This window comes from Lipotes vexillifer, unplaced genomic scaffold, assembly GCF_000442215.2.
Source record: "Lipotes vexillifer unplaced genomic scaffold, Lipotes_vexillifer_v1.1 scaffold441, whole genome shotgun sequence".
NCBI lineage: Eukaryota > Metazoa > Chordata > Mammalia > Artiodactyla > Lipotidae > Lipotes > Lipotes vexillifer.
The window spans coordinates 847,352-858,478 of record NW_006773600.1 but is presented as its reverse complement, the minus strand read 5'-3'; the positions used below and the strand labels follow the sequence as shown (position 1 = coordinate 858,478).

The following is an 11,127-nucleotide window of genomic DNA, read 5'->3' as shown; positions in this document are numbered from 1 at the left end:
AACCAAAAAAAAAAAAAAAAAAATTAAAAAAAAAAAAAAAGACGAAACTGCCTATCTCGTAAAATTTGATAGACAGGAAGTGTGGCATAACATTTGAAAGGATTGACTTTCTGTGATACAATTTTTATTTTTTTACAAAGAATAGGGAGAAGCAAGAGAGTTGACGGTGTATTCTAGTAGTACAAGTAAAAATATTTAATTGTAGAAAAATTACAGAGAAAGCATCAGACAGTTTCCAATTGATTATTAATGTGGCAAGTACTATAGAAAGGGCAGAGAAATGACAAAGTAATAAGAATGATACAAGAAATATAGCATCATACACAAAGGACAGAATGCATAGTGGGAAAAATGAAGTCTAATTTTTATAGATTTTATATTTTTGTACCTTTTATTTTTAAAAGTCATTATGATTATATATTATAACTAGATTACTTCTTGTAGAATATTATGAGTGGGAAGACCAATTTTAAGTATATCCTGTCAACCAACAAATATTCCTGTTACTAAAGAAGAAAGCGTAGATTTAGAGGAATAGACTTGAAGTCCATTTTTGCATATGTTGAATTTTAGGTACCTATGAGACATCAGAATGGACATATTGAGGTAAAAAATTGGCATATACGTCTAAAACTTGAGGGAGAGTTTTGGAATAGGGATAAAGTCTTGAGGGGGGCCAGGAATAAATTCATCAGGCTTGTAGTATAAATTCATCAGCAAGGATAAAATCATTTAAGGGAATTTTATAAAGTGTGATTAACTGTATAACAAATAGAATTCCAGAGAATACCAACAGTTAATTAAGTGTTGAGAGGAGAAAGAAAAGTGAAGAAATCTAAGCAACAACAGTCACAGGTAGGAGGAGTCACAGAGGTAGGAGGAGTAAGATGTATTGTCTCATTCAAAAAATTATCTGAGTCATCAGGTTCTAGTATAACATTCTTTCAACTATGCTTTGTAACTAAGCACACTTTTATATGCATTGTATATAGTTAATATAAATGAGAACTCTGTAATACTTTGAGAGCATGTTTTAAAATTTGGGGTTGGCCAAAAAGTTCGTTCAGATTTTTCCATAAGATGTTATGGAAAAACTCGAACGAACATTTTGGCCAACCCAATATAAATTCTAGAACCATACACTCTGACTCTGTGTATAGTCCTGTGGGGTGTATTTGCGTCTGTTTATACATAAAAAAGGCAATGTCTTTCCTAAAGAAAAATTGAAAGGTAGAAGATTATTATTTATCCCACTGAGGAAAATGCTAAAGGTGTGACTGTTTTAAGACTGCATTTTGACAATGAATGAAAGGAATTATGGCCAAATACCCATGCACACTGAAGGAGAGACTCATTTGACATTTGGAAAACTCTGTGTGCCTGCATATGTGTGGGCAAGCTTTTTTTCTGCAACTGAACAGGCAATGTCTTTATGTATTAAATCACTAAATATTCTGATTCTTCTGAATAGCGTATCAAAGTATTGCAATTTTTAGGACTTGAATGATGTTACTTAAGTAAAATAAAAGAAACACATGGTTCTGTACAGATGTTATCTGGAAAAAATTAACATTTTAAAAATAGCTCTACCCAATATGATGTCATTGGGAGACTTTTTACCATCTCCATAATTAAGTTACTTGTGAAAGGAACTATTTTGAGAGATGCATTAATAACTTTAGATGGTAAAGAAATCCCAGGAGACCTTATTTGAATTGGGCAGGTTTTTTCCTCTTCTTATTGTTGTTGTTTGTTCTTTTTATCTTTTGAACAATTTCAGTGTTATTGCATGGTCTTTTTTGGCTCATCAAGAGTGTGTAAGAGATTTTTGACCACTTGCCTGATTTGAGTCTATCTGCAATTTTGCAGATTTAACCAGGAGACTTAAACCTTGAATTCCTGAACATAAAGTAACACGAATAATAATAATAATATAGAAACACTCATGAATACTTTCTAAATGCAGTTTAAGATTTATCATCTGTCATTGCTCCATATACACAAAATATTTATGTATATACATTTAATTATCTATCATTAGATTGACCTCATTAACTTTGTTTTACCAACAGTGTTTCATTTATTGACTCTTCAGAATCCTTTTCTTTCATAACATTTCATGTTGAAGTCTGCATAGGTTACAGTGTTTGTTGAATACACTCCATTATTAAGTACACTGTTCTGATCTTTGCATAATAATTTGCATAACTACCACCAGAAATAGATTTCCCTCCTTAGGAAGCTAGTTTGCAAAAAAAAAAAAAAAAAAAAAAGCTATGAATTTTCATTGTAGTCAGTTACTTTTTATCTCCAAGCACATTACAGTTTGAATTTTAAATGCAATAGTTTTTTTTGTTTGTTTTAATTTAGGGCATTTTCCTTAAAAAATGACAATCTGCCATATTTTGATAATATAATTTTAAATACAATGCCATGATTCATCCATTTATTAATTTTGGTTACCATTGACTTTTTCTAATGACTTTTTCTACATTTTCAGGGTGAAACAAAGATATTAAAACTAAAAAATCTTCGACCTCAGGACTATGCTAATTATAGCTGCATTGCTTCAGTGAGGAATGTATGTAATATTCCTGATAAGATGGTGTCATTTAGACTTTCCAATAAAACAGGTACGTAACTACCTCTGAATGTTTTATGTCTGTTATCCACAACAAAAGTTTAAAAAGTCTCTTTAACTTTTTTATACACCAAATGATTTCTATAGTATATGTAAGAAACAAGGCATCTTTTCTTTCCAGAAAATTCTGTAGTATCTAAAAAACTTTTAAGTGGACACTGTAAAATTTAATTGCAATATGCTCCCATGTAATATGTTTGTTTATACAGCAAGCAAAATTATAGTTCCTTAAATAATGTATTCATAAATGTCACAAGCCAGCCTACATTCTGTTCAAAGGAATTGCTGAGAAGTATTAGATTTTTCATATGAAAATTTGTGCTCTAAATTGCTAAAAGTGTTTTGTGATTCCAAAACTGAGTAAAAGAACCTTTTTCTTACTCTGTTTCATGTCAAGAAAGCTAATTGGTAATTTCAGGTAGAGATGTTTTTTGTAGAAAAAACATCAGGTAGAAAGTATTTTTGTAGAAAATGTCAAAACATTAGCAAGACTGCAACTTATGTTAGCCTGTGTTTAGAAATATAGACCTCAGATTAATTGCAAACATATTAAGAAGAAATGTCTAAATGAAAGAGCAAAGAGAGCATGTGAATGAACTATCTTTTGTAAGGTTGTATATAAAGAAACACTTAAAAATTAGAATTTGAACAGGTTTTGAGAAATTTTCATTGGCAATTAATATGAATTTTTACTGTAAATCACTATATTAAAATATAGAGTTTTAAAGGTACTTTTCCCATTAACAAAAACCTTGAAAAGTGTGGGCTTTGGTGTTCCTTGGTTTGGGTCCCAGTTCTGTCACTTATTAGCTCTTGGATCTTGTTGAGCAAGTCACTTCACTCTTCTTTGCCTCAGTTTCCTCATAAACTCATAAACTTATAGGAAGGAATTAATGAGTTGATGTATATAAAGCATGTAGAACATACTTTATTCATTCCTCTGACAATGAGCTAGTAGTTAGCAACCCCATTCAGCTCATTTGGTGGAAAGATTAAACCTAGGACTTTCTACAAAGATGAAAACTTGTGTGCTCATACGTTGATTCATCAACATGTGTTCCAGTGAGTTGTTCAAATTTGGAGAGGTCATTCTTTTATTTATTCATTCATTTATTCATGCATTTATTCATCAGAAACTTATTGTGTTCCTATTATGGGTCAGCAATGATAGGCATAGGGCTCTTGGCTAAGATGTAAATTGCCTTAAACTAGAGAAATCCTCTATTAAGCACTGGATAAAAGTCATTAGAGGAAATTAAAAGAAGAATGTGGCAGACAAAAAGAAACTTTATCAAGAAAGATGAGAAGGACTTGATGAAAACTGTGTTGCAGGAAAAAATAGAATTATAAAATCTTGTTGGCCCTAAGACTTATAAAAGTTAATAATTTCATTTCACTTGAAAGAACAAATAGGATATTGAGAAATAAAAATCAGATATTAATATAAGAACCTGGTGTGATTACATTATTCTTCATGGCATTAACTATTTTGCGAATTATTATAACTGACTTTGTTTTTCTTAGTTTCTTTAATGTATTTTTAGAATACACATGATTCAGAGAGAAAAATTAAAAATTAAGTGGAAGTGTAGGTCCTATGGGATGGGTAAAGGCATTGCAGTGTGTCAGTGGAGATAATCCATAAACAATCTATAATAGGACTATAAAAGAGTTTTATTTGAGCCAAAATGAGGACTATAGCCTGGAAGATACAGATTCAGGAAGCACCTGAATTGTGTTCCACCAGGCTGCAAAATGGGGGATGCTTATAAAGGCAAAATTATGTAAGTTGTTTGTCAAGAATTAGAATTGGAGCTGGCAAGAAGTAAGGGTGCTTGTTAAGCAAGTATTGGTTGGGGTCTGAAATGGTTGCACAGTTACAAGGGAAGACCTTGAGACCATAAGGTTGCAGCTGGCTGCTGCTTGCAGATGTCATTTTGAGAACAATTGATGGTGTGCTTGAGTCTGTTACAGTTCATAAAATTCAGGTTCCCAGTGATGCAGGAATGTGTCTGAAACCACATCCACAATGGCCACCTGGCTCCATCCTGGATGCCTGAACCACAGTTACTCCATTTTGATTTTTAAATTCATTCTTTAGTGGTTAAAGCAGACATACAATGCATGTTTAAACAAGTGTAAATAATTGCTTTGGAAAACAAATGTCTTTGTTATCAGTCATGTTTTCCATGACCCCATTACATTTTGTGAATAGGAATTTTTGTTAATAAAAATCAGTTTCCTAGAACTGCTTAAAAAAGCAATGTCTAGGTGTCATTTTAAAAGTCAGCGTCATCTATAGATTTACCAATAATATGTTTTCTTAACTTTCTTACTCTTAATTGACATCATAGTAGAGCTTATAACTGTATATCTGTCATGGAGTGTCCAATCATTTGTTGGCCCCTGTTGATTACTTGCCATGCTATGAAATATCTTCTGTTACATAAATGTCATTATTTATCATACTAATCTAATGATCTTAGACCTTAACAGGAACAATTCACAGAATTTTATAAAACATAAAATATTATTTTTATTTATTTATTGTCATGCACACTCCCTGACCAATTGGCATAATTTTGTAGCAGGGTCTAAAAGTTGTTTTGATTGTTTTTCTACTCCCATTTGGAAGAAAATGAATATTAGCTCTTAATTTGTAAATTCTTAATATAGTTGTATTTTTCATAGTTTATTAAAATAAACCTATTAAAATTTGTAAATTTAGAAAATTTAAAAATACAGGTATATTTTAAATTATCATAATTATGGTAACTAAACTATTTGAAATTTCTCAGATTATGTGTATTTCTAACATGAGGGCACCTACAAATTATGATTTTAAAAAATTAATTTATTTTAATATATTTCAAGCAGTTATATGTTGATGACTCATGATTTCAAAGGCAAATAAGAATTATGTTATTTATATTAGGATGAAATACAAACTTTGTACCTGCTTGAGAGGTTATGATGAATTCTATAAAGAAATGGGGCAGGTGGGGCTAATTTTACTTAATTATATAGGCCCTTTGATTCAGTCTGCTGAAATTTAGCATTTATAAAATTATCCAGTTAGGATGCTTTCCATAAATGTGCATTACATCTAGGAACCAAGTCACTGAAAAGTATTACTGGCTATAGAAATATGGAAACCTATACTCCTTCTTTTCCTCCTGCTCTCCTTTCTTTCTTTCTTTCTCTCTTTTTTCCCCTCCAATCTGTCTTAATAAATTTTACCACAGAAAAAGATAGAGGTTAGGAAACATCTCTGTTCCCTTTGTTAGACAATTATTATCTGTTCTTATTACTTTATATAACCTATAGGGAAGTTGTTAATGTAAATGTTCAGCAATTGCTGTGAGACTTAATATAAAACTTTTTGTATGCTGTGATCTATTCATGGTAGTTCTCTTCTACGTTTAGAGGTATTTAAATTATCTAAGTGTTATGAAAAATAATGTTTCAGTTATAGGAATTTCATAGAAATAATTGTCTGTAATAAGAATAGTATGGACATAAACACCTCCTCTTGTAAAATAGTATGTCCATTGTCATAGATAGCCAGTTTAAGGGCAAATGGAAACGGCAGTAGAAACTTTGCTATCATCATACCTAAGTACTAACTTCATGCATCTTTCTTAGCCATGTGGATATTTGAACTTCTTTCCTTTAGGCAAGCTCCACATCATCTAGACAAACAGTAGCACCATTTATTAGACTCTAGGTCTAACCTTTTTATACACCAAGAGTCACAGCTTTAACGAAAGACTATGTTTGTGAGAGATACTTAGTGTAAATACAATGATTTCCTGTATTAGTCTGCTTGGCTGCCATAACAGAATACCACAGACTGAGTGGCTTAAACAACAGAAATGTATTTTCTCACAGTCTGGAAGATAGAAGTTCATGATTAAGGTGCAGTCAGGGTTGATTTTTGGTGAGGCCTCCCTTTCCTGGCCTGTAGTTGTCACCTTCTGATTGTGGCCTTTCCTCTGTGGTTCTTGGAGGGAGAGAGTAATGAGCTCTGATGTTTCTTCTGACTCTAACAAGGACACCAGCTCTAGCAGATTAAAGTTCCACCCTTATCACCTCATTTAAATTTACTTAACCGCCCTAAAGGCCCTGTCTTCAAATACAGTCACACTGAAGGTTAGGGCTTCAATGTACAAATTTGAGGGGGGCCACAATTCAGTTCATAGCACTTTAAAATGACTAACAATGGCCTCTCCATTTAGGATTCCTTTTCTTTTAAAATTTCAGATATAAGTTCATAATATATGTTACATCAAAGGAAGAAAATGAATCAGCCATTTAAAGAAAAGAGTCTACTCTTCAGTAGAATCTCAACCTAAAGAGGGAACTCTACTGAGAGTATGTATGGTCCTGTATTCTTAGCTTTGGGGAAATAGGAAGGAATAAATTGTAAAGGAAGAAGGTAAAATGAAACTTTAGTGAGGGACAAAATCACTTTTGTAATAGTATCATAATAAAATTTTAAAAGACTGGACAAAGTATCAAAATATGGATACAAATGATGTGTCAGTGAGTCTGCACATTTTTTTTTCTGATTTTCTTTTTTATGATGGAGAAGTTAGTATGTGAAACAGAAGAAACAGGAGGAAGAAAAGGGAAAAGAAGCAGAAAAAATGTTTTATCTTTGCATGTACTAAAATATTGGGAATATGAATGCCTTAGTAGATTTTTTTTATCATAGGTAATGCAGATTTTCTAAACAATAGTATTTATAACTACAGATACCAACAGAATACAAAAAATAGTATTAGAATATTGTTGATAGGCTATATCATTAGAGAATGAGATGTTTCCTATAACTCTCTTGCAAGAATTTTGACATTCAAAAACCTGAGGTTCAAATTTTGTTTTTCTCAAACTGGAGATGTAATTTAGCTTCTCTAAACTTACTTTTCCCCTCCTCAAAATAGGGATAACACAGAGATCCATATTATTTGGTTTTATAGGCTGTAAATGCTATTAAATGGAAAACTTTTAAAAGAGATTCCAACACATAACAAATACAATAAATAGTAGTCATCATTGGGTTGTTAACTTTGATAATGGAAAGAAAGAATAAAATTGGTATCATCAGTAACCATGGAGAGATGATGACAAGAATCTTAGACTTTCGGGCTTCCCTGGTGGCACAGTGGTTGAGAGTCCGCCTGCCGATGCAGGGATCACAGGTTCGTGCCCCGGTCCGGGAATATCCCACATGCCGCGGAGCGGCTGGGCCCGTGAGCCATGGCCGCTGAGCCTGCGCGTCCGGATCCTGTGCTCTGCAACAGGAGAGGCCACAACAGTGAGAGGCCTGCGTACCGCAAAAAATAAATTTAAAAATTAAAAAAAAAAGTACCTTAGACTTTTGCTAGGATATGGTGTATAGCTTCAACCATTGATGACTAATCTTAAATGAGTTTTCCATCATTTTTAAATTATTTTCATCAGTGAGTAAATTAAATATTAATATTTTCCAGAAAAATATATAGAAATGAATACATATTCTGGCATATGTCTGTCTAAACTGATTGGCAGAAATGTTTACATAAATATAAAATATTATTCTGTGAAATTAATAAGGGTACATAAGGAAAATTAAAGAAATTTGCAATTTTGTTGATATGTAATAGATTCTTCATCTGAGTGCTCTGTCATTTCCTACAGTAATTAAACGTATATATGCTCTATCCTCACTAATGTAGCTTCATAAATGTGAAAATATAGGTGATGAATACACAGTGAATCTGGTGACAGAAGCAATGGTTATTATGGGGCTTCAGCTTTGGTCTTCCTGATACTATTGTCAGAGAAACAAGTTAGCCCAGGTTTTTCAAAATTCTATTACCATAGTAACAGGAAGTATGCATGTTTCTGGGATCTCTCTAGGCCTGTGCATTTCATTGTCCTAGCAATGAATTTTTCAGGTTCACTATATCCAAGTTTATTCTTAGACTATGAGCTCTTATATAAAATATCCCTCATAAACTATTAACTTGCCCAGAAGACATCATAACTCAGATACAGTAGATAGCTAAGCAAAGATTAAAAAAACTGTTAAACAAATGAAAGGCAGTGCTATCATATTTATTAAAAAGGGTGTAAATTATTGAAATGCTATCTCACAACTTAACCAAATACTTTGGAGCATGTCAAATAGTCTGTGTTTTAGCAAACATCTAGAATAATTTATTGATTAGATTTTCCCAGCTTTATGTAGTTATTCTTCAAACACTGTTAGGCTATAATTATAATTAAACAATTTAAAAGTTATTTGTAAGAATAAAGAAGTCCAAATCATGTGATATTTCTTTCAGTGAGTTGAGTGAGAATATGTTAAAATAAAGCAATAGAATTTTTATACACCTTAGAACACTTAATTTTTAATTTTAAACTGCTTCTGATTGCAGATTTGTAGACCTTGGCTTAGTACTTGAGGTTCTATTGTTCTAGTGAAACTGCTGAGAATTCTGTTATTATAGACAATTCAGTTACTAGAAATACATTTTAGACTTCTTGTGTTTTTTTGAGCTTGCACTTAGAACTTGTGGTTTAGAATATCTTTATGATCATTCACTGACAAATTTGATTTTATACATTACTGGGTCTCATGATGAAGATACAATAATATCCATAAGTGCATGTAGCTAATCCCATAATTTACTTACCCAAACTCCTAGAATAGATTATATCAAGGGATGGTCTTTAGTGCTCCCAACCATCCCAGTGTGTCCTGGACTCAGTGAAAGTCTCACATCCTGTAATCTCAGGCAAACCAGTATAATTGGTCACTTAATGATCTAATCCACCATGCAGCCTACCCTCATATAGAATAGTCTTAATGTCAGTTGTTAATACTGGTACATGTGCAGGCTTAAGCAGCTCTACATAAAGAAGCATTTGTAAGAAAAACCAGGGTGTAGATCCTGACTCTCCCCAGTGGTGTGACCAAGTCTTTCAACTCTTTGAACCTGCTTTTTTTGCTAATTCATGTTGATAATGGGCTCTAGGTGGGCCACCGATTGATAGAAAGAGAATATTTACTCTCAGATTTCATTTTTATTTACCAAGTTAACATTAACAACAACAAAAACTTAGATTAAATGAGATGGCTGCAAAGAAGTAGATGCAGCCTCTATGTACACAGCTACTCTTGAGCCCCAGGATTCATGCAAGCAAGTTTCAGGCTTGCAGAATTTGACAAGATTAATACCTTATTGTGCTGTTGTCCTTTGATACGTAAGGCTTACATTACTATCTATTCAAGAAAAAGATTTAGCAAACGAAAAACCTCTGGACCTGATGCACCTATTTGAAGAAATCTTTGCACATCTTGGGCTCTCAATATTTCTTTTACAAAAAGTCACTGTCAGGGAGGTTTTCATCTCATTCAAGAGAAGATGCATCACTGGCCACTGTCCTGCCTCCAGCTGTAAGACATTTAAGAGTACAAATTTCCCCACAGTACCTTACCTCATTACACATACTGTGAAAATTAAATGAGATTGTATTTAAATTGCCTGGCAAATGTTAGGCCCTTAGTTTATGGTATTGTGATTGTTAGGTTAAAAAAAAATTTACCTTTGTGAAGAAACTAATGAGGATTTCCAAAATCTCATTTAACCCTTTGATTGTCCTTTTTTATTTATTGAAAGTATCAGTGATACAATACACTACTCTGTACTTTTCAGCAGAAGTATTAAATCACAGCTAAATTCCACTTTGTTTCAATGGTTATAGAAATAAATGAATATCAAATATTGTGTACTCTGTAAATTATCATATTACTAGTATGTACATTAGTAATGAGTAGATGTTTACATTAGGTCTGCAAGATTTTTATAAAGCCTTTTTGTAATATACTTACTTCCATAATGAAGAAATAGATACAATTTATGTTCTTACCCTTTCTTAAAATCAAGTATACTAATCAGTATGAGGTAAAAGTAGATTTTTAAAAATTTTTAGGAAAATAGGAATTGATTATTATCTCATCAAAGAACACTTATAGAATGCATTTTCTAGTTTAAAGAACAGGAAAAATGCAAACAGTTTCTCTGGGGGGGAGGGGTGAGCCATAAATATCTGCTTTTATCTCTGACATTCTAATATGATGAAATGCACGTATTATTGTTAAAACTTCATGCTAAAATATTTGTGTTTTCAAGGAGTCCTCTGACCTTAGCCACACTACTCATAGGATTTAACATCCTGTGTTGTGGCTAAGATTAGCCCTGTGGTCACTGTTAATATAGATTCATAGAGTCATTTGAGTCACAACTAGACATAATTTAAAAGATCCACATTGGTTCATGATGGCTTCGAATTAAATTTAAAAATTAAGAAAGTGCGATTTACGGTAAAAAACTTTCCCACATTCATTACATTGACAAGATTTCTCCCCTGTGTGAGCCCTGTTATGCACCGTGAGGGATGATTTGTGACTCAAGGATTTTCCACATTCATTACAT

At 32.5% G+C, this 11,127-nt stretch overlaps 1 protein-coding gene across 1 annotated transcript in view; it reads left to right on the top strand.

Annotated features, from left to right (window-relative positions):
* The window catches only part of MDGA2 (MAM domain containing glycosylphosphatidylinositol anchor 2), an 846,526-nt gene that overhangs the window by 539,419 nt on the left and 295,980 nt on the right, over window positions 1–11,127 (top strand). Inside the window, exon 5 of the mRNA XM_007448438.1 lies at window positions 2,501–2,633. Coding sequence (XP_007448500.1) covers window positions 2,501–2,633 — 133 coding nt within the window. The remainder of the gene's footprint in view (window positions 1–2,500; window positions 2,634–11,127) is intronic.